Source organism: Pseudomyrmex gracilis, unplaced genomic scaffold (genome assembly GCF_002006095.1).
Source record: "Pseudomyrmex gracilis isolate BER0280 unplaced genomic scaffold, ASM200609v1 scaffold_5, whole genome shotgun sequence".
Lineage (NCBI taxonomy): Eukaryota > Metazoa > Arthropoda > Insecta > Hymenoptera > Formicidae > Pseudomyrmex > Pseudomyrmex gracilis.
The window spans coordinates 605,205-630,670 of NW_018020589.1; the positions used below are offsets into that span (position 1 = coordinate 605,205).

Here is a 25,466-nt window from a genome sequence, read left to right on the forward strand (position 1 = left end):
TATACTAAGTAGTTCCAGCGTTGACCGCTCGATAGCGCCGCTTACCCGCGCTAGAAAAAATCAGTCCGGGAACTTTCCGGACAAACTGTGTATTCATAAAATACGCCGTATGCCACTTATCTGCGTATTCGAAAGCTTCTCCTCTTTTCTCCTTTCTTTCTAACTTTCTCGTACAATCCGGATCCTTGAATTTTTTTGCCTCCGAGAGAAAATCCAGTCGCGGACCATTGCTTTCAGCGCGAGGGGGTTGTATTGGATGCGTCCGATCGAGCGGATCCTGTCGCAACATCCCCTTGGCAAGGAATTCTGGGATTGTGAGAGGCATCGCGCGAGCGCGCGCATGTATATATGTGTGTGTGCGTGAGTGTGTGTGTGTGCACACAAAAGGCTCGAGAGTGAGAGAGGTTGAAGAGGAATGACTGTAGCGGAAGAACCGAGGGACCGAGCTAGGCGGGAAACGCAATTAGAGCTCAACTGGTCGGTGTTAGGAAGAGCTCTCGGGCGAGGGGCAGACGGGCAGAACGAGCAGAATTTTCCTGGGGTTTCCGTGGGCGGAGACCGGGCGGGAGATCGTTCCCGAACGACGGAGACTGAGGGTCCAGCTTCCAGAAATCAATGTGATATCTTTTGCGGTCGCCGAAAAAATTCGAACGCGCAGAGAGCACCAGCCATCGATCCTTTCCCGTTTTTTGCGACACGGCTTGTTCGAGAGCAAACGATCGTCCTGCTTGACGCGACGTGACGCTTTAATCACAACCCGTTGCGGAATGTACGCGAACATATCTCGTACGGTACAAAATGCCTTGCGTGTCTCGCTCTTTTTTTGAAAAAAAATTTTTCTTTTTTTTATTTCAGTTGTAATGATATTTTTTTTATCAGATTGTTTTCAACTAAAAAAAAAAGCTGAAGTGTTCTAAAGACAATATTCAATTATTGTATAATCTCGTAACATATTATCCTGCGTTTTCGTCTGTCACGATATTCACATTTTTGTTATCTTACATTTAAAACTCGGTATCATTCAATTGATTATTTAGTTATTTTTTTTTTTTTAATCGCAAGTACTTCCATCTTGTACAAAACTAATCGTAAACGTCCGTTTCAAGAAAACGTTTTCCAATTCTCTAAGGGCGCGCGTTTTACACGCTAGCGAGAGAGGAAACGACGGACGAGAAGCGGGCGTCTCTTGGGTGAATGCAAATCGCAGGGATATTCTCGTCCGCGACGACGCGAGTGGATCTAAAAGCGTATCTGCGCGAAAACATCTCGAAGTACATTCAATACCGCGTTCGACGGTGATTTCGCTCGGTTTTGAGAACGGAAGAAAAGCGAAGCGGGGACGGGACGAACTTTTCACAAATGAATGAACGAACGAACGAGCGGGGGGAGACGGTTCTATCAAAATACGCGCATTTTTCCACGTCCCTCGACGTTCGTCGAGGCGCGTCGCGACGTTCTGGCTGCATCTGTCGATTCAATTTCCGTGAGAAAAATAAAGCGCTCCCGCGTCGCATCTTTTTCGTAGCGTGGTTGTTGCATTTGCATTCGTGAGACTCGCACGAACGAGCGAGAGCCAACTCGAGGGAGTCTCGGGATTAGCGCGATCGATCGCGCAAGGTCAACCGGCGTTTGTTAAGCGCGGCACGCGCTGACGCCATCCGGTTGCATTTGCATACAACAGAAGAAACGCGCTGCGCTGTGTTGGCCGCGGATCACCGTTACCGCTACCGCTAGGGAGCTTTTCCCTGAACGAAGGACATCGCGTCGGTGACAGGATTTTTCCATCGGAGTAAAGTATAGTAAGCGAGAATTTTCTATTTGAGAATTTTCTACTCAAAAGACAAAAATATTCAAAGACAAAAAGACTAAGAGACTGTCGTCAAATCAAAGGAAAGATCAATTATCAAAAGTTATTAAAAACTAATTTTTTTAAATATTAATGGTTTAAGTATAAAGAAAAGATGAGAATCATTGCAAAAAAAAAAGAGGCGACGAAAGAAACGATCGAATATATATTGAATACCGTGTACGGAACATGTACGAGCATTAAAAAACCTGCTGCAAAAAAAAAACGAATGCAAAATGTAATACGTGTGCAAGAGAAATAGAGAGAGAAAGAGAGAAAAAAGATAATCCATCGAAACACCGCGTCAGAATTCACCTACAAATCGCGCCTTTCAACGAACTTCGCGCTCACGGCTCGTTAATTTGCAAAACAAATATTGCGTTTTGCAATCTAAGAGCGCTGTCCGGATTATGCAATTTTTTTTTCTCTTCCTTTACACACCGATCTCCTGCTTCATATTGATAGTCCAAGGCTGCGCGACGAACACCTTGACCGTCGTTCTCTTAATCGCCTATCTTAAATCTTGCGCAACGACGTGTCGGTTCTGTCGTCCTTTCGATGAATTTTAATGACCGCCGTGACAGTGCTTAAAAATCACGTCGCGTAAAATTAAACGTATGTATGTGTTCGCGTTCGGACTTGTCTCGCGCAGGAAAGCGACAGGATTATCGACAAGTGTCTTTTTTTTTTTTTAGTCCTGAGATCTCGGACGATGTATCGAATTCGGTATTTAGTATTCACTTGCTTCATTAGTACTCGATACATTGGTATATACTTGAACACACAAACGAGGTCTCTCATCATCGCTCGATTCTCGATCGCTCGATTAAACACGCGATAGTCCTAATAATAATATAATTTTTTTTTGACGAATCGCATTCTAACAATGTAAAAAGAAATTCATTAGATATGTTCTTCCCCATCCGAGATACGATTCATCAAGCAAATTGCTAAAACGCAGAAGAGTCGTTAATTACTTTGTGCGAAAGGTCGATTACAAATTCGCCAAAGAATCTGCAATAAATGGAAATTGCGCGAACGTGGGACGCTCGTATATGAGCAAGTGCCGCTTTAAGCGCAAATATCCGCGTCGTAACTGGTAAAGGGTCTCGGCGAGAAATACGCACACGCAAGTCGTTACGGGAGTAATATTGTTCCTCCGCCTCGTAGTAGCGTTGCGCACGAGTGCATTGTCTCGGTAATTCGCGGGCGAATTTGTCTGAGTTTCTCCTCCCCTTTCCCTCCGAGTCACTCCCCGCACGCTAAGAAAACGCACGTAAATACGCATAACCGGTCTGGCACGCTTTATGCACCCGATAATGGCGCATTCGCCTCCCCTCTGTTCCCCCGTCAAGTGCATCGTTCGCGGATACAGAACTCTCTCTCGCAATAGGTCCTTCTCGTCTCTCCCCTTTCCACCTCTTCCCCCACGAGTTCGTTCTCTCCCCTCGTCTTGATTTTCCTCTCCTTTCTCTCGTGCTCCATTATGCAAATTCTTAGCCGGCTGTGCGCCGCCGCCACGACATCGCCGATACATTATCGCGCACAGTACTTCCCGCCGTAATAAATAGCACCAGAAGTTACAACTAAATTCGTCAAACCATCGTATGTACATTCACGCACACGCACCACACACACACACACACATACATACAATACAACATAATTCCTCTCTCATTCTTGCGTATAAAATTTTCTAACACCCTGATATTTCCACAATTATGTGTTTTTTTTTATTATTATCTCAGATCTGAAAATTACAGTTAATTAGCTCTCTAGCGAGACTCCGAACTTTTTAAATTTATTTCATAGCTGGTCATTTCATATACACGTGATACACATCGCTGGTAACCAACTACAATCGCCCTGTATCGCACAACACGCATCTCTCCCGCGTATCGACGCAGTCCGGTGACCGTACGTTATCGAAAAATCGCCGGTGCTCTTTGCGCTCCACGTTGAAGCGTAAAACACGAACTTCCGCGATGGGCATCTTCCCTCTCGCAGGCGGCGGCGCCCCGCTATTATTGTCCGTTCGCTTTTATCGTCGTCACGGCATAATAATAAAACTCGTCCGTTGCGACGCGCGAGGAAAGGGAGAAGCGATCTAAGCGTGTTGTACCTGAAGGAGGGAATATCGTTGGGACGATTTCACGGGAGGTTACGCGCGATAGAGCCGTATCCTCGTGTAACAGGATTCCTGTGTTACGAGGAAATGTAAGGCGAAGTGACGCGCAAACGATTATCTTGTAAACGATGAGACGGAACACACCTTTGACGTTTCTGTGACACGAAGACACGCACACACGACGATCGTTTCTCCCACACTTGTGACGTTATTCTCGGAAGCTATTGTCGCGTCGTTGTTCACTTGTATCTTCGTAAAAAAAAAAAAAAAAAAAAAAAAAAAAACCAAAAACCAAAAAACAAATGTTGCATCGAAGAATTTGTTTTTGGAAGAAAATAAAAAACACAATAACGTAATGCCACGCACTTGTCGCGCAATTCCATTAATCGTTAACTTTCTTTCCGAGAATAATTGTTCATTTTCTTAAATTATTTGATTTTTTCCCGTATCACTATTACAATTTCTTGCGCTTGGCTTTTATTTCTGTTTTACCGTTAGAACAAACAAATGCTATAATGTAATCACTGCTGGACCGGAACAGAATTGTTGCCCCTACGATCGCAATAAAATGATAGATACAGACATTTAACCTAGTGTTTAGCATTTACAGTTTCCCTCTAAATCATGATCTATCAATGGCGTTTGCCACGAGATAATGGCCCGCGATGGCACTCGCGCTCGTAGAAGAGGTCTTCTGAGGTCTGTGGCGTGAATGAAAAAAAAAAAAAAAAAAAAATCCCGTCTCTCAAGTGAGTTTATAGTCGAACGCTATAAAAGCGAAAGAGCAATATAAACCCATATCCGGGCAAGCTTGCAGCGGAACGACTAGGCCAATCTCGGGTATCTTTCATCTTTTGCCGCTTGCCGGAGACCAGCAAGACAGACCTTCCGTGCTTCTGGTGAAATCATCCCCCGTCCTCGCCTTTACGTCTTGTTTTCCGTCCCTCCTCCGGCACACGTCTTCCATCCGCGTATATATTTCTACTCGCCTCCATCGACTCGACAGCGGATCCTCTGACAGCGCCGGCAGTAACCCACGAATTCCCGATAGATTGATCGTAAAAACGACGTTCATTGACTCGCGCGTACCTGAGAAACCTCGACTCTCGCCGCTTGCAAATTGTGTGGTCGCAACCACGGGAATCGTCAGGATCCTTGAAATTACGCCCGGCGCGTCCGACAGTTTTACTCCTCTTTTTATTGCTAATAACCGAACTCTCTCGGTATTTAATGACGACGAGTTTTTAAACTTTAAAAAATATTAATATCGCAGTGTCGTTTAAATTTTAAATAAAATTCGTTCTTATAATTTGCGTCTAATATCGTTGCCCGACGATCGCGCATTCGTTCCTGTCGCAATGAATAATATCGCAGACAGGACGAGATTAGAAATGCGTCAGAATTCTTGAGTTCGACGTCGCGCGAGTGAGCGATCTCGGTCATAAAAGAAAAAGTGCGAAGCCACAATCAGCGAATCCGCAAGTAGTTAAGAGAACGAGAGAGTCTCTCCGAGAGAAGGACTAATTTACACGAAGATTGACGCTCGCTCGTACGGTCTGACACGTTCTAATGGAAAAGATGTGTCTCTAGTATTACCTCCTGATCGACCATTCGGAGAAACTATATCCGTGGTAAATCCCATCGGAAGAACTTTCGATTTGCCCGTTGGTTTTCTCTGTCGATTATTTTTCGTTATTGTTATTTATTATTTTGCGCACGGAAAATAATAAAAGAGATTGCACGCATATGACACACACACACATATTACACACACGTACACGCTTGTGTGTGAATCTAATTGCAATAAATCTAAATGAATTAATCATTTTACATATACATTTTGTGGTTGAAATATTTTTGTAGAATTTAATATAAACTTGGAAAAATTTTTGACGCCATCGCGCAGTAACATCTGCTCTTCCCGCGTTTGATCGGGCAATTCGCCACCAATGCTCGGGTTGCAATCTTTTTCCACGAAATTGGATTTCCGGCTTGACTGGCCGCGATCATACCGTCGCACCGCATACACGCTGTAAAATTTAACGCTCGCAATTACGGGTTCCGCGCTGCGTTGCATTTTCGTTCGGGTGGCGTACACGCGCGCGGTGGATATATTCGATTACAAATTGATCGTTCGAACGGAGGGCGCTGAATAGCCGCGTAACAATGAGGATTAACGAGTGGCGCTCTAATTCACCCCGTTATGAAAAGATAAAAGTAACGAATAACGCCGCGCGCGCATTGGCGTTTTTATCGTTTTCATCGGTCCGGCACCGGCGCATTTAAATTCACATTAAAACATCGTCATGAGATTTTCGCCGCGCTTTTCAATGCATTCGGTTCTGCGCCGAATAAATATGATTCTTTCCGGTCGCTATTGTAAACCGAATTAATTGCTTGCCGAGATAAACGACGATCATAAAGAAGACATTTTGTGTGCGAAACAAAAGAGAATTAAAAACAAATTTTGAGAACCACCTGAAATGTCACACAGCGCGCCGAAGAACCAAAAAACACAAAAAACTTCGAAAGCAGCACTTCGAAGAGGAATTTCATATAATCGATTTTTGAAAGTGTCGATTTAAAAAAAATAGCAATTTGCAATCCGAGAAATTCACGGAGAAGTGTCGAATACGCATGTGACGCCTAGGTCAGGCTGAGTGGCGTGCAACGACCCTGAGGGAGTCGATAGCGTCGATGGCGTTCGACGTCGCGATGCTCGCAGCAGCAGCTCTCCCTCGACCTCCCTATCTGTACGTTGAACCTGAGGGGTTCGGTACGTCGCTCTCGAGCGAGAATCGCACCCCTTCAAGGCTCCACGTCCTCTCGGCAAACCTTCTTTGCCTTTGCCTCCTTATTCTCCCTGGCCTCTCCTCGTCTCTTTCGCTACCGTGCCTCGTGTCGACTTCGGTCTTTCACACACGCTCGCCCACGCGTCCCGCAAAAGTGCCAATGCTCCTGACGCCGACGTTGGCTCCGCCGTTAATTCCCGCCTCGACGCCTACGACTGTGTTTTCGATCTTAACCCTTTGTTACGCGATGAGCCCGAACGAGAGACATATACCGTCACTCTTACCAGTTTGCAGTGTATTTACAATGCTGTTGAAACGTCCGCGATATTCTTTTCGAGCCAAAGTGTACATATTAAATACAAACCGCGAACTTTTCGAGGGGTAGTTTTACACAATCGAATGTGTTTCGCACAAATGAATCACTTCTGTGTGATTTGATACGCGTGTGTAAATAGAGTAAATTATAGAGCAAATTGAAAACTATAGTTTTGATATTGATTCTCATCGATTTAGTCATTTTTCTCTTCGATTGTAAAACTGAGAAAGAGAGTGAAGAAGTTGATTACCTGACGTTCGAGTTTCGAATCGAATGGAATTTCTGTAGAGTGCAAATTTCCTCGCCAGAATGTAGTCGATTTTCTCTGATAAAATAGGTACGTCTCCGCAGTAAGATGTTTCGCTATTTCGCCCCGTAGACACGGTCGCCTTTAATATCGATTTCGCGGCCTGAAACCACCCAAGCGCTCCAGCGAGGTACCGTTCGAGTGTATTTGACTGGAAATTGACCCTTAGGAACTTTTAATGGGCACCCTGCCACCCAAGCCTTTTCCGCCGCTCCTCTCCTCCTACGTCCCTCTTTCCACGTGGCTCTTCGAGAGAGACTTCGGATCTCTCGCAAGAGATTTCCTCCGAACGCACGTTCGGTCCGAAAAACATTGCCCCTCGTTAAAATCGCAACTCTCTTAACTCTGTTTTCCCGAAACTCGCCGGTGGATTTAAGATGGCGCATTTTCAATACAACTACACATACGTATACTATATACTATATGAGTTTAGTACTACCGGAAATAATGCTACCTCGAGAGACAACAATTTATTTTTAAATATAGTTGCGTAGATGTAAGTCGCGCTTGAAACAAGAATGAAATATGTGAACGCAATAATTAACCCTTTAGTGCCAGATATGTGTCTCCGAGATCCATCCAAAACTTTTAAATCAGTCACGTGACTTTGGTTAAGTGGTGTTTTTTCTCTCCTCCCTGTCACGTTTTTAAAGACAGAACTGCGTTGGAATGTTGTAAAAGTCTTAATTACACAAAAAGTTTTGAATTTTTAAACAAAAAGCCTTTTTTCGAAAAAAAATTGTCAGGTTTTTCTTTAGACGCTTGTATCTTCAAAACTACTGGAGATTTTTTCAATCTGTTCCTTTGGAACGACGCAGAATCTTTCAACCTTTCGATTCAAAAGATAAAAAAATAAAAAAAAAAAATGAAAAAAGTGAAGAAATATTGCTTTTCTCAGAGATATTCAAACTTAATGTCGCGTGGATCTCACAGACCCAGTCTGGACAACTCGTAGATCATTTTTTATGTCTAGCACTGAAAGGGATAAACAATTTGCGAATTGTAAGGAAATCAATTTTGTGAAAGAGAGAAAAAAGCGTGCATATCGGTGAGACCACTCGCCAAATTATCGACACTTCCTTGCCCAAGTTCAACTTTAGTTGGAAGCACATATACCCTCGTCGTTTTGCGGTGAAGGGTGCCCCTTGAAAAATATCTCCCTTAACTAACCCAATGCTGTCCGTGGAAGTCCGCTAATCTGGCTCTTAATGCGAGTGCCGTTCTCCCCGATCTTCATCCTCGTCCACCCGCAGGGCGAAGGGCCCATCTCTTGCAACGAGTAAGCCGCCATAATGATGCATTATATCGCAACAATAGGCAACGTGGCTCTGTTACAAACGGAAACCCGAGAGCTTCTCTCGGATTTCTATCTCTGTTCCCGATTCTGTTCTCTCCTCGTTCCGTCCGGCACTTTTCGCTCCCACTCGTCGCAATTATCAGGACCGTGGAATGCGCGTCAACCTGGCTTATTGTGAATTCGAGCTTAAAATTAATTCCCGGCTCGCTCGCGCGGATCTGAGCAGAAGAATGGCGAATGCGCCGGCCCCGAATACCGGGGCGAATGCCGGCTGTTTAAGTACCGTGATTTATTTATTGATCCCATTGAGTATTGTGTCATTCTTCTCGCGAGCGCGTTTGTGAGAATCGAGCGTATTTAACTTCTATCTACGCGATTCAACTTCTTCGTGCTTTTGCGATCGACGCGACGCGATCCCCGAACGATTTCGACGCGGAACCGTCGAACGCAGGTTGAAGTCGTATTTGCCAGAGTTCGCGTCGTATATTACGCGCGGGTGTGAGTTAAGACGGTAAACAAAAGAATCGAAAAGGGACCATACACATGGTCGCTTCTCTATCGTCTTTATTGAAATCCGGGATTTCGCTCGCCCAGAATTTCATCGCGCCAACGGGCATTAGCATGTCTCGCTGGCGACGTTCAAAGACTTCGATGGATCTCCTCGGCGTGAAGATAAAAGGAACTTTCTCGCGCGCGGTGAAAGACGCGCGTCTTCGTTTTATTTTTTTTTTCTTTTTTTTTTTTCCCCGGCGATTCGGCGCGTGAGGAGAACGACAGAGAGCGAGAAGGTGGTTTGCCACACGCGGCAAGCAACGCGCGGCAGAATACGACAGACTCGCTGAATAAAAAGGACCGGATGTAACCGGGGAGAGGAATGGAAAGGGAGCGAAAAGGCCGGATAGGCCGGAGATAAAGCGAAATAACGGGGGTATATTTTTCGGGTCTCCCGCGAGCTCTCCGCAAGCGCGATTTCTCGTACCAAATAAAAATAGGAGCCGCGCGGTCGCCATAAATATTCCACGGGTTCGACCCCTGGGTTTTCGACCGGCGGCCCCGCACGAAACCCCTCGTCGTACACCATGATGTATCCGCGCTCATCTTCGACGCTGTGTACCGCCGCCTTTGCCTCCCGTACTACGCGCTTCGCTTCCTCTTCCTCGCTTATCCTGTCGAACCACCGACGGTGCGTCGATCCGTCCGCCGATCCGAACGCCCTTCGTGATTTATTCGGTTTCTCGGTTAACGCTTAATGGATCGAAAGCCGAAATCGCGGATTTTCCCAGTTCCCGTTCGCGTCGGCAGCGCAAAGGACATCAGGTATTAAGCTGATTTTGTTTTTTTTTTCTTTTTTTTTTTAGTGTTAATATAGCGAGTAAGCACTCACATATATTACGTGAGATATTTATCGAAAAAATAAAATTGTGAAATATCAGTTTTGACAGAATTTTTATAGACAAGATATTTTTTCCTTGTTTTTGCTATAATAAAAAATAAGAAAATATGTTTGTGCAAATCTGATCCGACGATAATAATTTTCTGTACATTGTAAAATAAACTACGGGAAAAAATGTGCGCTATCTCTGAGCACTTTCAGCCCGACATTTACACACATGTGCGTGTGGATTAATCGTGTATAATTTAGATGATAAACCTCGAGGGAGATCCACACGCGCGGCAGGATCCACGAAGAAAGAATCCAGGGCGCCATGTATATATCACCGTAAAGAACTCGATGGTCCTATCGCGAATCGAAAAATCCTTCTCGCCCGCCGTTTACATATTCCATGCGATATTTCAAAATCCCTCGTTCTCCTCTCTCCTTTTCCTTCTCTTTCTCTCTCTTTCTTTCGTTTCGCCTCTTGCTGCTTTGTCCATTCTCTTACATTCTCTTGAACGAACCGCGAGGATGCTCAAGGACCCCCCAGGGTGAGCGATCCGGGGTCATCGGCGCCTGCAACCCGCATCCAAATCAGGAAGCTCTCCTTCTCGCTCTCTGTCGTACACTCGGGGTTGTCTTTTCTCGTCCGGGTCGCGAAGAGAGAAGTCGAGAGAGAGAGAGAGAGAGAGAGAGAGAGAGAGAGAAGTGTACAGTCGAAGAAGAGAGAAACGGAGTGATGTATGTGCCTCGATATACGATGTACGTTGGATCGGGGCGAGAGCATCGACGCTCGTTACAATATTAATGTGGTTATTATACGACGTCACATTTAATGGTGCTCCCAGGCCCCTTCCGAGCGGCCATAATTCACCGGCCGGGCCATCCGGCTTTTTTCGCCGTGGCCGTCGACAAACCGAGAAAAATCGACACGATCGCGAAATGCGTTTCCGCGCGAGCGCCCACGTGGATTTCACGAGGAACGATCCGTTTCACGGACATCAGTCGGTAAAATTGCGATTTTACAAAAAATACAAGAAAAATGGTTCGGATTTGAATATTGTAATTTATCAGAGTTACCTCAGACAGTAATAGAAAAGAACAACCATGTAGGTGAAACTCCTGAAAACTCCGGAAGCCGGAAGAGGCTTTCGGAAATCGACGATCCTCAGCTAGCACGTAGGCGGCTCGGGGTAAAGCCGCGATTTCGAGGTCGGGGGTATCAAGGCACGTTCGAAAGTTATCGCATGGATAAGCGCGAGATGAGCTTTGGAAAATACGGATCTTCGTCAAAATCTTCTCGTTGATATTCCCCTCGGCGGCCAAACTTTCGTACCAAAAATATACGCGAGCTGTGATGCAGGTACGCAAAAATAAGGACATAACTTTTGCCCCTTCGCTTAATCCCGCAGTTATTTTTACAAAGATGAAATAACGCGTTTTTGCAGAATATCTCATCGAGAAATTAATATGTACAAAATTAAAAGATTTTTAAAACACAAAAGAAAAACAATCTTATGCGGAGCAATAATTTAAAAATTTCTACTCTCAAGTTAACGCGCGAAACAAATTTGCGATATATTCTGCGCGCGTAAATTGAACCGTGTTCAAGATCGTAAACGGACGTCGCGGATTTTCAAAAAAAAAAAAAACAAACGTGGTATTCGACGTGTTAATCCAACATACGATATTTTATACCGATCCGCAACGCTCGCGATAGGATGTATCGGCATTTTTTTCCCGTAATACACGCTTAATCCTTTTTTACGCGTGTGCGCTAAGAGTTTAATTTCCCACGCCTCTAATCCAGGTACGAATGCAGGCATCGCGGCGATAGATGCGGTGATGCACGACGACCCGCCGGAGTGCGGCGAGGAGACGGGGAAATAGAGAGAAAGAGAGAAAGAGAGAGAGAGAGAGATTTATGCCTCCGCTCTTCGTAGTTTATTCTAGCGGAGTTCATATATCCAGACGATTACGCGCGACGACACGGCTATTTACGCAGCGGACGTATCGGAGAGCACGGCTTTAAGTTCCTCCGTCGAGCGGATGCACCGTCACACACCAGGTGTGTGTATCACCGTGGCCGTGTTCTCCGGCGTTGTCGACGACGAGCAGTCGACACCGGTATAAAGTAAAACGACCCGCGTAATATTTATTATCAATTACATGGCGAGCGTACGTTCGCGCGCGCGCGCGCGCACGACGAGCCACTCCCGGCGAGAGCGGAAGGTGTCCTGGAACAGGTTTGATTAATAAATTAACACACGGAGGGGGCCCGCGCCTCCTCGGCTGGCCCCCTACCCCTCGTTTCCTCTTCTTCTCTCCTCGCCCCGTCTCGGTTGCGTCTGCAACCTCCTTTTCACGAAAGAAACTGGTCCGCCGATAAATTATATCGTCTCGTTTAATTGCGAATTCGCCTCGAGATAATTGCCATCGCGCGAGCCCTTCGTTACGAGCAACAACGACAACAACGACGACGACGACGACGACGACGATCGCCAGCCGGTGCACGTGGACACGTATTTACCTGCGTGTCCACGTGCACCCACGCACGTGCCTCAAAACATATATACACGCCGACACACACGATGCATCAGAAGTATTGGTCGAGTCGTAAGTGTTTTTTTATTTGTGCGTTTCGTGGAATGTTACGCCGAAGTCGATGTATTTGATTTTTTCATCTACAGTTGAATTTTCCGGAGAAATATTTGAGAATGATGGTTGTTACTCGGAAAAGGTACGAGCTCGATATATTCAGACGTGCATTAGGTTGCAAAAAATAACAGACTCGTAACCTCGCGTAAAAATAATTGCTGCGGCCGTGAAAACAATAAAAGAAGATTCTCGCAAAAGGAGACGCGCACGCGTGCGTGCGCGATTAGTCGACGCGAATTTTCGCGCATCTGCGCGAATAAATCAGGCTCGCGATGACGGACAGTCGAGCGACGGTGGCAAATGCAGATGTCATTTTTCGACGGGAGAGTGCCAGCGTCGAGTAGCTCGCGAGTAAATTTTCGCGCTGGTTCCGTTAGGCAATCACTATGAATCAAGCCAGCTGCGCCTGCGCTTACGTTTACGATTGTTGTAAATTACTCCGAGTTTTTTTTTTTTTGTTTTTTTTCCGCGCCGCGCCGATTCACCCCCGTCGCCGTCTCACTCGACGCCTGCGACGTCCTCCTTCTCCTCCTCCTCTCTCGTCGATTCCCTTCTTCCCCACACACGTGTCTCTTTTTCATTCCCAACCTTTCCGTCTCCGCTCTCGTCCGTTTCTCTTTCTGCGCCCCGCGGCGCCTGCATCCACCTTCGTTCGAAGGATGCACGTCATCGTCGGGTTCATCGAACGTCTTGTTCATCCTGTTTATTGAATCTCACAGACTCGACATCACGGGTTTTAACGCGCACGTTTTTTTTTTTTTTTTCCGAGAGGTTTTTTTTACCGATATTCGTTACAATCGCTCGCGGGTTTTCTATCGCAACCGAGAAACGGAAGTTTGGTGCGATTAATCTCACTATACGTCTGTTAAACACACGAAATCGAATGTTTGAACAAACTGAAGAATCTATTTCCGACGAGATGTGCGTGTTAATGTTGTGAGCTGTACGTTGTTATTTACGATAAAAAAAAAGTTTCATCACATTAAAAATGATTTACGCGACAAAGTTTTGTCATCTTGGTTATTAAATTTATCGCGGAATTTTTTTTTTTACAAGGCTCGTTTGTGCTCATTTATTTCTCGCCGGTGTGGCATAATTGCGCGATTCTGTCGCGCGATTCGACGCGAAGAAATCACGATAAAAAAAAAAAAAAACAAAAAAAACCTTCGCCCTCGGGCTACTCAGAAATTTCCGGCTCTAGTCGCGCGATGCCAACCGCGCGCGCGCGCGTATAACAATAATCGTAAACCATCGGCTGCGGAACAAAAAGAAAAAAAGAAAAACGACGCGGCATATTTTTATCGCTACCGTTACCGCCGCCACGGTATTATACAACGCCGATTCCGCGTCACGCCACCCACGGTGGCGCGGCACGGAAATTACAGTCCGCGCCGAAACGACCGCAAACGCGTTCGAAAATTAAACCGCTGCACCGACAATAATTCCGCGGTATCCGAGAAGCGTTCTCTCGTCTTTTAACCTCTCGTCGAAACCCTCGTAGAACACGTAGATTACATGTCATCTTGCAGTAGCCGGCTCGCTCTTTATGTGAGCGATGTAGGCCACGTCCTAGAGTTCGGGCTTTGGAACGATCGTTTGAGACTTGATACACATAAACGATAACAGCTATATCTCCCATAGAGCCGAAGCGAGTAATAATAAAGATAAACAGCCTCACACACGCGTACACACACAGACACATGATACAGGTTTTTTCTTGCATATAAATAGATACTAGAGAGCTTTTTTCCATGAAGTGTCTTAGTGTGTATAGAACCAAATATCATCATTCGGCTATCTTTTTTTACTTTACGATTTCAACCTCGTGTTCTGTCTTATAAACGGAGAGAGAGAGAGAGAGACATTTATCAGATATAATTTATGTTTTAGTCACGTTTGATACATTGATCTTCATTTTGTAGAATTATTTTAATTAGAAACAACCAAAGTTGCTTCTTAAAAAACGTTGAGGATTAATTTATGCGCGTCTGTGGCCGCGAAGACGCGCGGTGCACAAGAAGGACGAAACGCAGGAATGGCCGATGACCTCGTCTGGCCGGATCCCTTCCGCCCACGCATCGTGGCCCCTGCTAAGGGCAAAAAAAACTGCGATGAGAGGAGCCGCAAGATGTGCAACGCGAGGAGAAGCAACGTACGAATCGCGATATCACGCCGATTACCTGCGAGAGATGTGTTTAACCCTTGCTCTCTCTCTCTCTCTCTTTTTTCTTTCTTTCTCTCTCAGCGCACATCCCCAATCGCGCGCGAATGCGTCTTCTACTTAGACATGTGTACATAAATAGCTTTCGAGTTAATCAAGTGCAGGATAAGGAAACTTGAAGCCGGATTTAAATTTCTATTCTAATAAACACGAACTTTTATAATTAAAATTTTAATTCGTTCCGTATTACCTTCAGATTGGCAATTCTGATACAAGCTTTCGCGTATCGTTCATTATGTTTGTTCATTACGTTCGTAAATATCCTAAGTAAAATTCATCTCGGCTTTAATGAGTATTACCTCTCGGCGTGCATTGTTTGTTTTTACGCGCATTAGCTATATAATCTCTCCCGGTATTACACGTAAAACCTTAGCAACACCGCGACGCTCTAACGCGAAATGACCGTTAATTAACATTAAATATCGTTTTACCGTGTAATAACAGAAAATTACACAGCAAACGCAAATAAAATCTGATCATTGTAGTTGATCATATTGTAATCCTAAATACATACGCACGTATATAAAGTTTGTATTGTGAAAAGGATCAAGAGACACGCATGTTTTGTGCCGAATCGTCGCGAGGAGCTTCAATCCCCAGTGTGAACGTGCACTTTCAGCGCCGAAGGGGTTAACAGCCGCGAGTGAGCGATCAAGAGCCGCCGATATTCGGTCGAGGAGATACTCGCGTCATCGTTCACCTCCGATAAACAACGTTGCGCGCGTATCGACGCGCTGATAAACGGCGCGTATTAAGGCGAGATAAGCCGCAAAAACCCGTTTTTGTTTCGCTGTTTACGGCACGAAATCGGCGCGGGGTGCCAGCTGGAAAAATAAGAGAGACACTCGTTTCGAGACGAGGAGATCACGGTCGACGAACTGTCGATGCACTGCGGCGCGGCGCAACTACGTGTCGTCGCGCGATCTTCATCTTCGCGCCCGACGAGTATCGAGTTTTTGTAAGACCGTCGATATTTTTAAGTGTGATATATTTTGCGCTCAATTTATATTCCACTAGAAAAAAAGCTTGCATTTTAAATTTTCTCCGAAACCTGTCTCGGGACAATTAAACTATCGAGCGTTTATCTTTTGTGTGTGTGTGTGTGTGTGTGTGTGTGTGTGTGTGTGTGTGTGTGTGTGTGTGTCTGAACGCGCAGAAAGAAACGCGAATCTCGCGCTCACGTGTTTTTCTTCATCGCCAAACTCGCCGAATATTTTTCCGCGCGCGTCGCGGACTGGTTTATCGCGCGAGTCCCGGACGGTTTATTAAAACCTCGCCTCGAGCGTCGCATCCCAAATGTCTCGTTATCTATTATTCCGCAGCGGCCGCGCGCGCGTATCAATGCGGCGCCGTGCATCGAATATTTATGCGCGGGGAGAAGGCATAAATCGCGCCACGATTCCGTCTCGACCTTGCGAGTTCCCCGCGCGTTTCGTATTCCGCGACTCGTAACGCGGACATGACCCCGCTCAACCGAACGACAGCTCCGGTGGACCCGGGTTATTAAGACCGAAATAACCGCCGCAATATAACGGGTCACGGCCGGCAATTAAATTTAAGTACTTACGGATGCGCGCACACGCTCTTTCGCCCGAGTGCATCGCTCCTGCGAATGCACCAAGTACAAGAAGGTGTGCGTGCGTATACATACATATACGTACGTATACGGTAGGCAGTGCTATTAACTTATCGACATAAAAGAGCGATACTTAAAAAGATAACTGTTCGCTTTGTAACAGACTCGTAAAAGGATCGAGCTTGTGTGTCGCGTAATAATTAAGAACACAACGTTGCATATTGAAAATTAGATCTTGAGAAACCGCGATTAAAAATTTTAAATGACGATCCAAGTTTAACAAATTATTGCCGTCGACGTGTCAATTTGTCAATCAAATCAGATTTATATTTAAAGAGATCTCTTGTGACTCAGAAAAACCGTACAACAAAACAAGTCTTCATATATCTCAGACGATAGAAAAATACTGCGCAGAGAGAAATACGAGGCGAGTTCTTTCCGAATGCAACCGGTGGCTCCATCTTATAACATCCGAGCGCATCATCACCCCGTGCCTTTCGCCCGTGGATCAGCGGGGAATATCTGGATCGTCGTGATCCATCGATCACTTTTGTCACGGGCCGCGCGAGTTTATTTTCAGCGCGAGAGGTGGCGAGAGAAGAGGGGACGCGCGATCGTTAACACAGCGCGCCGGTGTGCCGCGACTTTTTGTTTCGTCTGTTATTTTTTGATCGAGTCCGCGCGCGAGAGACCACCTGTCGCTTTACCGCCGACAATTATGCTCTCTCTCTCTCTCTCCCTCTCTCTCGCGATTGCGAACGCGCGAGCTTTAATCGGATCTCGCGCGGGCGATTTGTCGCGAAAGTTTGTCGCGTATATACTCGCGCGCACGTTCCGCACAGAGTTGCGCGGCGAGCTGTCCAGGCCGCGTCGCTTCCACGACGACGTAAAAGAAACGTAATCGCCCAGGCCAACGAACAACCGTGGCCTCGGCTTCAGGGTCGTTTCGACTATTATCCCGCGGCGGTCGAGGATGCAGCAGAAACAACATTGCTCGGGGAGCCGCGCGATGTGCTCGAAACTAATATACTTCGATATCGGAGTACACTTTGATTATCGGAACAGCGCGATATAGTCTTCGTTGTGCTTCGACGTAATCGATTTCTACGTACACAACATTATATTCTCCCGCAAATGATCAAAGATAATTGCATTAGCAAAGATAAAAATGTCGAATACGATCAAACGCACAACGCGATGCGAAGAAGAAATAACTCTACTCTTCACTTTTTTTTTTTTTTGTTACATCACGTTAAACGAACGCAGTTGCGCTGCAACTAGCGTTCGCGTTCGCGCGGACTTAAACTTTAGGAAGATTCAAAAACCTTCGAGTGTGAAAAATTTTCTCTCGCAGAATAAGGAAAAAAAAAAATACTGCGAACGTTCTAGATTCCGTCAACGACCCCAGCGAACAAGCCTCTCGCATCCCGTGACGATATTAACCTCGCCGCGGGCACGTGTTCCGAGAGAGGAGCGAGTCCTCTTTTATTACTTATTAGCGACACCCAAAGCGCGCGCTCACTGGCTCGCACGGCGATGCGATTTTAATGATGCGTTTCAAGGTCCCAAGGTCTCTGCCACGGATAAGCTACAGGGCCGCCTGATCCTGGTGACAGCTAGAAGCTTCGATGTCACTCCTCGCGCCTAATGCCGCCGTAATAACCGAAGGAACGTACGAGCGAAAACGCGACGATTTTCTCACATCTACTTTTGTGTGTACAGAAACGCTGTGCGAAGGAATTTTAACACACACTTTTTTGTTTTTTTGTTTTTTTTTTTTAGACACGCAGACGTTTAATTTTTTGCGTCGCTTTATTTTGTAAGAAAATATCATAACGTGTAATATAAATTTTGTGAGAAATAAGATACGGTGAGAAATGAGCTCGAATGAAATGCACAAGCTTTCGCGGACACTTCGTTAACATCTCGTCAAGAGAGTGTGCGAGATCGAGAAACGAGGGAATCCGACATCATCGAAAGGTCGGAACGTCGTCGTGTCGACGAAACGACAATTTGCAGGGTCCGCGAGCCCCGCGCGCGCGCTCGCGCTCGTAGACGGGCAACACGAGCAACGAGACCTTCACGCGATGGTCAGGGCCACGGGGTTCTTGCGCCGAGAGCGTTAATCTCGCGAACGCGCTACGTGATCGCACAAACTGCATACGCATATTGCCTGTATGAACGACGATGTGTTCGCACATGCATACGGCCTTTTTCTCGCGTGCGCCCGCGCAATCAGCGCCTGCATAATCATTACCTTATCGACATCTTAAGAAAGAATCAATTCTGTATTCGTCAAAGCGCATCCATCATGCAAGAATATACATATGTAAATTGCCCGTTTTCAAATATATAAAATATATAATATATAAATAAATAAATTGTTAACAAAGTAAGAATACGTATGAGATTTCTACAAAAGTCAATGCAAAATAAATAAGTATAATTTTTAATTACATAAATTTGTTTTAAAAAATTTATTATATATTTATATTGCATGTATATGTAGTTTTTTTTTTTAATTTAAATAAATATTTTGACGCTTACACTGGCATCTCATATGTATATCTCTCTTATTTCCCCTCCCGTCCGATATAAAAATTGAGAAAAATATCACCTCGGCCATAAATATTAAGTTTTTATTTGCTAAAAAATGACATTTTAAATAATATATTCTATTCTTATTTAAAAAAGCAAATTAATAATGATTGCAGTTTATTGCAAATTTCTCATACATTGACATGTGTCCTCTTATTCAAGGACGTTTGTATTTTTGCTTGTTGCAGAGACCTCAAGATGGAGAACATCGTGTTACAGAACGAACGCAAGGAACAAATCAAGATTGTGGGTGAGAGGCCAGACGTGTGTATACGAGGCGTATCACGCGGGACGAAAGAACGTTACGATCGACTCGGCGATTGTAGCAATCACCACACATCGATCGAAACGCTTAGATTAGCGTGCATCGCGAAAATCGCAACCGTAATGTTTCTGGCTCGCGTGACCCCGGATTTTCGAGCGTAAAATCAGATCTAAGTCTGGCGAGAATTTGCGTAAAAAAAAATTTGTATTCTTAATGTAACTACCCGCGGTTTATACATAATGTATATGCGGAAACACGTGACATCCGTTACTTTTTTTTATCAAGCCTCAATTGCATCGCGGGATTAGATTCTAAGTCTATAACTTTTGACAACAATCACTCACCGGTACGCTTGTCTTCCACGATTGCAGATTTCGGTCTCAGCAACGTCTACACCAACAGCAATCTTCTGCGAACGCAATGCGGATCTCCGGAGTACGCAGCTCCCGAGCTATTTGTTGTGGGTAAACGATATGGGCCAGAAGTGGATTTGTGGAGCCTGTAAGCAAACGTATATTTTTTTCTTTTTTTTTTTTGTTGAACATTTTATTTTTTTGCGCTGAAAGAGATTGTTTTTCAATTAATAAAAACTTTTAACGTTTTTTATAAAAACTTGTAACGTGTCCCAATGGTTAAATTATTATACAACAATGTACGACAAACAGAGGAGTCGTTCTGTACGTTATGGTCATCGGTCAACTTCCATTTCTGTGTTCTCGCGACGAGTGGATGTCGTCCGAGGAACGTCGACGGAAGTTGATGATTCAGATCAACAGGGGCTTGACGTCGATCCAAGAAAAGGCCATGTGTCAAACATCGATCGAGTGCAGAAACTTGATAAATCGCTTGCTCGTCCCATCTGTTCGCGAGAGAATCACCATTCGTGAGATCCTTGACCATCCGTGGATCCTCGCGTCGTCTAACAGCAATCCTCACCTTTGCTCTGACAACGATTTGAACGTTTCCGATCATCTCGCGGTAAAGTAGATGTTAAAAATCCTCAATATTGTAATCGTAGAATTTCAACACGAGAAATTCTAAGGAGAAAGAAGAAAAAAGTGTATTTTGCAGTTTTTTACATCTGCCTTAAAAAAACATGCCGATTGGTAACGTTATACGAAATGCCGTGCGAGGTGATTGCATCGTCGGATTGTTGCAGATGATGACCGAGATCGCGACGGTGATGCGAACGACCGTGGCTGTTGTCGAGGCTGAAATAACGAAACGAAAGTACGGAGAAATCGGCGGCATGTATAACATCAAGTAAGAAGAATGTATAATAAAAAAAAAAAAAAAAAAACGTGAGAGAGATTCGACAAAAATTATTTTATAATTACACCCGAATATATTTCATTCTTTTAACAGAGAGCACAAATTGCGGTCAAACGCTGCCGCTTGTCAGTTAGCACCGCGAATCCTTCGAAATTCTGCGAGCCGAACCGAAGACGTATCTTCGTCGCCGATGACTATTAGGTGATGGTGAAATATACGCAATTGCAAAACTTGTCCGTAGAAAACAACACCATCTTTTCGTAAAATAGCTCCGTTAAGAATTATTCAAATATTTGTTTGTTAAATAATTCATACAGAACGACAAACGGTAATTTTGAAAACGGCACATCCAGAAACCCAGACAATGGGTTTGATCGCGTAATTATCATACGACGCGGCCAGGTGCAAGATCGAGCTGTCAAGAAATCATCATTACCCGGTTCCGCGACATGGAACTGGCGGTGCCGTTCCGGAAACGGCCATCATTCTTCTTCCGCGGAGCAAAGAAATTCCGTAAAAAAAAAAAAAAAAACTCGTCTTCCGTTTTCTCCGCTATCCCAAACTTATAATTACTCCGATCGCGTGACGTGTCCGTTAGTTTTATTGTCAATTCCTTATTCTTTTCAGGGAATTGGGCGCAACGCGGTCACCGTGTCGTCTCGGCACGTTGGTCGCACGTTGCAATTGATGAAAAGTCAGGACGACAGAATTTCGGATCGCCAATTCAACAGGTGATAAAAAACAATTCGATAGAAGAAATATTCCATTGCCGCGTGACAATTATAAACAAAGTTAATTGTTGTTTAATGATACTAGAGACGAAACGAGCAAATTAAGAAATTCATTCACGATTGCCAAAAAATTGGGGAAGCAAAGTGTTAGTAGAATGTGTGAAGTGAATTACGATGTTATTCCTTCCAGTTCCTCGACTTTGCGAACTTATTCGCGTGTTAGTAATAACGAGAGTACGCCCACTTCGCGAATTAAAGTAAGAATCTTTTTTTTACACAAAATTTTGTTTGTTGGAAAAGTAAAAAAGAAATCGAAATTGTACATGTCCTAGAACTTAGCATTTTCGAAAGAAATTTACATTTCAATCAAACGATACTCGATTTTTTTCTATTTTGCACTATTTATCTGTTATATTTTCTAGGAAAGTTTACATAAAAAACTGCTTACGCCATCATGGCGATATCGTGTTGGAAGTGCAAGAACGAGAACTAGAAGAGATACTTGAAGCTATCTTTTCAACACAATTGAACGCAAGAATGACATCTTTATCATATTTTTCGAACAATTAGTAGCGTAACAATAGTTACTTTTGTACATCAAGATTCTATTGAGCGATTTATTTATGTTGAATCGCTCACAAATACACACTCATAAAAGCAAAAGTATCAAAAACTGCAGAAAAAAATGTATCGAAGCACTTCCATTAAAAAAATTAATGTTTGATATTTATTATTTATGTGCACATTCGTCATTTGTATAATGATCTGCGATGTAACTAAATAAACAATGAATTCTCATCAGAGACGATCATCGCGGTGCTGGCATATGTAATTATTATCGGTGATGGATTTTTACTAATCGGAGAAGTTTCGGAACTTCTTTTGTGACAAATTGTATATATTTCATCGTGTAATATCTAATTAACACGTAATAAGACTTACTTTTTGAAACAAAAGCCGGTCTGAAAAAAAGCCGTCCGAAGAAGAAGCTGCCTGAGGAAAGCCGCCAACTATGTATTTTTGATTCGAAGGCGTCGTCGTTGCGGTGCTACTTCTTTCGATAAACAGATACATCTCGCGTTGAGTTTGCGGATCTTGTTCTGTGACAAAGTGAACATATTCCAATAAATTCCTATTGACGTGTGTAAACAATAAGACTTACTTTTTGATATTGGGTGCGTTCAGACAACTCAACGGTTGAGAGATCATCATCTTATGATAGGACTATTCTTCAAAATCTGCTTAGGTTCCAAAAGTACGATCCAATCAGAAGTAATTATCTCTCAACCGTTGTGCAACTGTTGAGTTGTCTGAACGCACCCATTGTTGCTCGCTTTTACGTTCAACTTTTCTGCCGTTTGGTCGATGGAGGCGCAGGTTAACCTTTATTACGGCATGAAAACACCAACAGTAGCAGTCAATAAGTGACGCAGTCGAAGGTAGGAAGCGACGAATGACAAAGCACGAAATGGCGACGGAGAAAAGCGCGGGACAACGGAATGAGCGAAACCGGCGGAACGGAAAGACGGAGAAACGCTCGTGACTGGTCACGAGATCCTCCGACTTTGTCTGCGTTTCAAAAAAACTCGCCGCGTTCAGCAGAACAAGCTGCTTTTATAGCAATCGAATCGTGATTGGTTCTTACTTTTAGAACCAACAATCAACGTCGGGTTTTGTTTACAAGAGATGGATAACTCAGCAAGTGTTTTGCTGAACGCGCGACCTATAATTGACACCACATGTATTATACGTTTTCGGTACTGACAGTAAATATTGGAACGCGTCCTTGGGTGCGTTCAGACAACTCAACAGTTGCACAACGGTTGAGAGATAATCACTTCTGATTGGATCATACTTTTGGAACCGCATCAGATTTTGAAGAATAGTCCTATCATAAGTGATGATCTCTCAACCGTTGAGTTGTCTGAACGCACCCCTTGTCACAGCCAATCGAGATGAACCACATGGACGCGTTCGAGTTGACTCGTGGGAGGTTGAGAGGGACAAGACGCGTTGCGTCAGCTGAGCGCGTAAGCTGAAGTAGCGTTGTAGCCGGATACGAGAGGTAAGCATGATACAAATCGCCGTCAAGGATTACGAGAAACTAAGGGAAGAAAGATGCCGGTGTATATTTACGAGATTTACAAGTATTATGCGAATGTTGTTCATATAAACGCCAAACGCAAAGATGCTATGGATGTTATACCAACGAACCGTCTCGTTTTTCCTCTCATCTTTGTCGCTGGAATTGCATTTGCTGTGATCGGCACGTTGTTGTCACGATACCTACGCGGTTTGTCTATCGATGCTGCAAGTGAGTGAAGATTTTTTCACACCGATGTTCTGCCATTCTATAATGATATTGATTATTTATTAATAATATTATGGTATCGATTACACAGTATTCGCTTTTTAAGTTTCAATGGAGCATCGTTTGTTCTTTCCAGACTCTCCTTCAAAAGTGTTCATTCCTCTTCCCGCAGAAAGTTTCTTAAACGTTTACGATGACAACACGCTCAGCGATTCGCTGGGCAGTACCGAACTCGGTAAAGTGATCGAAATTCAGGATACAGCCACGTCAACAGCGGAGGCTCTGACGTCTTTGCATCTGGCGTTGGATATGAAAATGTCCGGCAAGCAGAAGAAAGCTATAAAGTTGTTTCAGCATGCGATGGCACTGGCGCCTCGCCATCCGGATATCTTGAATCACTATGGAGAATTTTTGGAGTACACTGAAAACAATGTGATTAAAGCCAACGAGTTTTACGTGCGCGCTTTAACTTACGAGCCCAATCACGAAGGCGCTTTGATAAACAGTCAGAGAACAGCTCGTGTTGTTGAGGAACTTGACAAAAGAATGCTCAGACGTCTTGATGAAAAGAGAAATGCACTGTCGGCGATACCTGAACACGATGCTGCATTGATACGTGCCAAGAAAGAGGCTTACTTTCAACACATTTATCACACAGTTGGAATTGAAGGGAACACTATGAATCTTGCGCAGACAAGAGCTATAGTTGAAACACGCATTGCCGTTGCTGGGAAAAGTATTGATGAACACAATGAAATCCTCGGATTAGACGCCGCCATGAAATATATCAATGCGACCTTGGTCAACAGGCAAGTTTTGACATGATGCGGTAGATCGTCGTAAATACATTTATTGTCATTGTTTTGCTATTCTCTGTAAATTTTAGAGTAGGGTCCATTTTTATAAAAGATATACTGGAGATACACAGACGTGTGTTGGGACATGTAGATCCTGTCGAAGGTGGTGAATTCCGAAGGACTCAAGTGTACGTTGGTGGTCACATACCTCCTGGTCCAGATGACATACATTATTTGATGGAAGAGTTCGCGCTATGGTTAAACAGCGAGCGAGCTATCAGAATGCATCCAGTGAAGTAAATCAAATTTGTTTTTTTTTCTCACGCGTAATTCTGTTTGAAACTTACACGCACGAGAAATTGATCGATAAATGTTTCTTCGCAGATACGCGGCTCTCGCGCATTATAAATTAGTACACATCCATCCGTTTGCCGATGGAAATGGCAGAACGTCCCGCTTGCTCATGAATATGATTCTCATGCAAGCCGGATATCCGCCTGTTATCATTCATAAGCAACATCGTCATAAGTATTACGAGAATTTACAAATAGCGAACGACGGAGACATAAGACCATTCGTGAGATTTATCGCAGAGTGCACGGAACAAACTTTGGATTTGTTTTTGTGGGCAACCAGCGCGTATTCTCGCCAAGTTCCGGCTCTGAGCCAAGAGACTCTGTTTCCGGAAAAACAAAATACAATTTTTCTGGGGGACGAGGAGAGTAGCGAGACTTTAGAAGATGATTGATGAGTAGTCATTTTAATCGAGATCTGAAGTATTTTTGAGACCAAGGAATTTTTAACATATTATTTGTATTTGAGCTTTATTTATTAATAATTGTAAAAATAATCTATTTAAAAAGACTAGACGTGATAAGAAATAAGTGCTGAGCATTCACTTGAATTAGTTTCAAGTTTTTAATAAACCAAAGGCCAGAAGATTTCGTCATTGCGTTTTCTTCGTATCACACAAATT

General features: G+C 44.2%; 2 protein-coding genes across 8 annotated transcripts in view; both read left to right on the plus strand.

Moving 5' to 3' along the window:
• The window catches only part of LOC109857467 (MAP/microtubule affinity-regulating kinase 3-like), a 216,099-nt gene extending 193,998 nt beyond the window's left edge, over positions 1-22,101 (plus strand). For 5 of the 7 annotated variants that reach the window (XM_020433780.1, XM_020433789.1, XM_020433815.1 and 2 more), the window contains 9 exons: positions 19,303-19,364; positions 19,751-19,880; positions 20,045-20,357; positions 20,539-20,642; positions 20,745-20,852; positions 20,969-21,164; positions 21,279-21,382; positions 21,468-21,639; positions 21,805-22,101. In XM_020433780.1, coding sequence (XP_020289369.1) covers positions 19,303-19,364; positions 19,751-19,880; positions 20,045-20,357; positions 20,539-20,642; positions 20,745-20,852; positions 20,969-21,164; positions 21,279-21,382; positions 21,468-21,639; positions 21,805-21,888 — 1,273 coding nt within the window. In that variant the 3' untranslated portion in view covers positions 21,889-22,101. Of the gene's footprint in view, positions 1-19,302; positions 19,365-19,750; positions 19,881-20,044; positions 20,358-20,538; positions 20,643-20,744; positions 20,853-20,968; positions 21,165-21,278; positions 21,383-21,467; positions 21,640-21,804 lie in introns of those variants that run through there. The other 2 variants (XM_020433823.1, XM_020433833.1) reach the window with 2 other exon arrangements.
• Positions 22,102-23,382: 1,281 nt separating this feature from the next.
• LOC109857558 (adenosine monophosphate-protein transferase FICD homolog) lies at positions 23,383-25,429 on the plus strand. Its single transcript, XM_020433996.1, has 4 exons — positions 23,383-23,696; positions 23,830-24,502; positions 24,580-24,786; positions 24,875-25,429. Exons 1-4 carry the CDS (start codon positions 23,501-23,503, stop codon positions 25,236-25,238), a joined length of 1,440 nt encoding a protein of 479 aa, XP_020289585.1. The 5' UTR covers positions 23,383-23,500; the 3' UTR covers positions 25,239-25,429.
• Positions 25,430-25,466: the final 37 nt, after the last annotated feature.

Bases quoted from the DNA above. Each gene is read 5' to 3' on its own strand.
- LOC109857558 (XM_020433996.1), top strand. From the start codon at position 23,501: ATGCCGGTGTATATTTACGAGATTTACAAGTATTATGCGAATGTTGTT. The intron at 23,697-23,829 runs GTGAGTGAAGAT...TGTTCTTTCCAG, and splicing joins TTTGTCTATCGATGCTGCAA to ACTCTCCTTCAAAAGTGTTC. The intron at 24,503-24,579 runs GCAAGTTTTGAC...TGTAAATTTTAG, and splicing joins AATGCGACCTTGGTCAACAG to AGTAGGGTCCATTTTTATAA.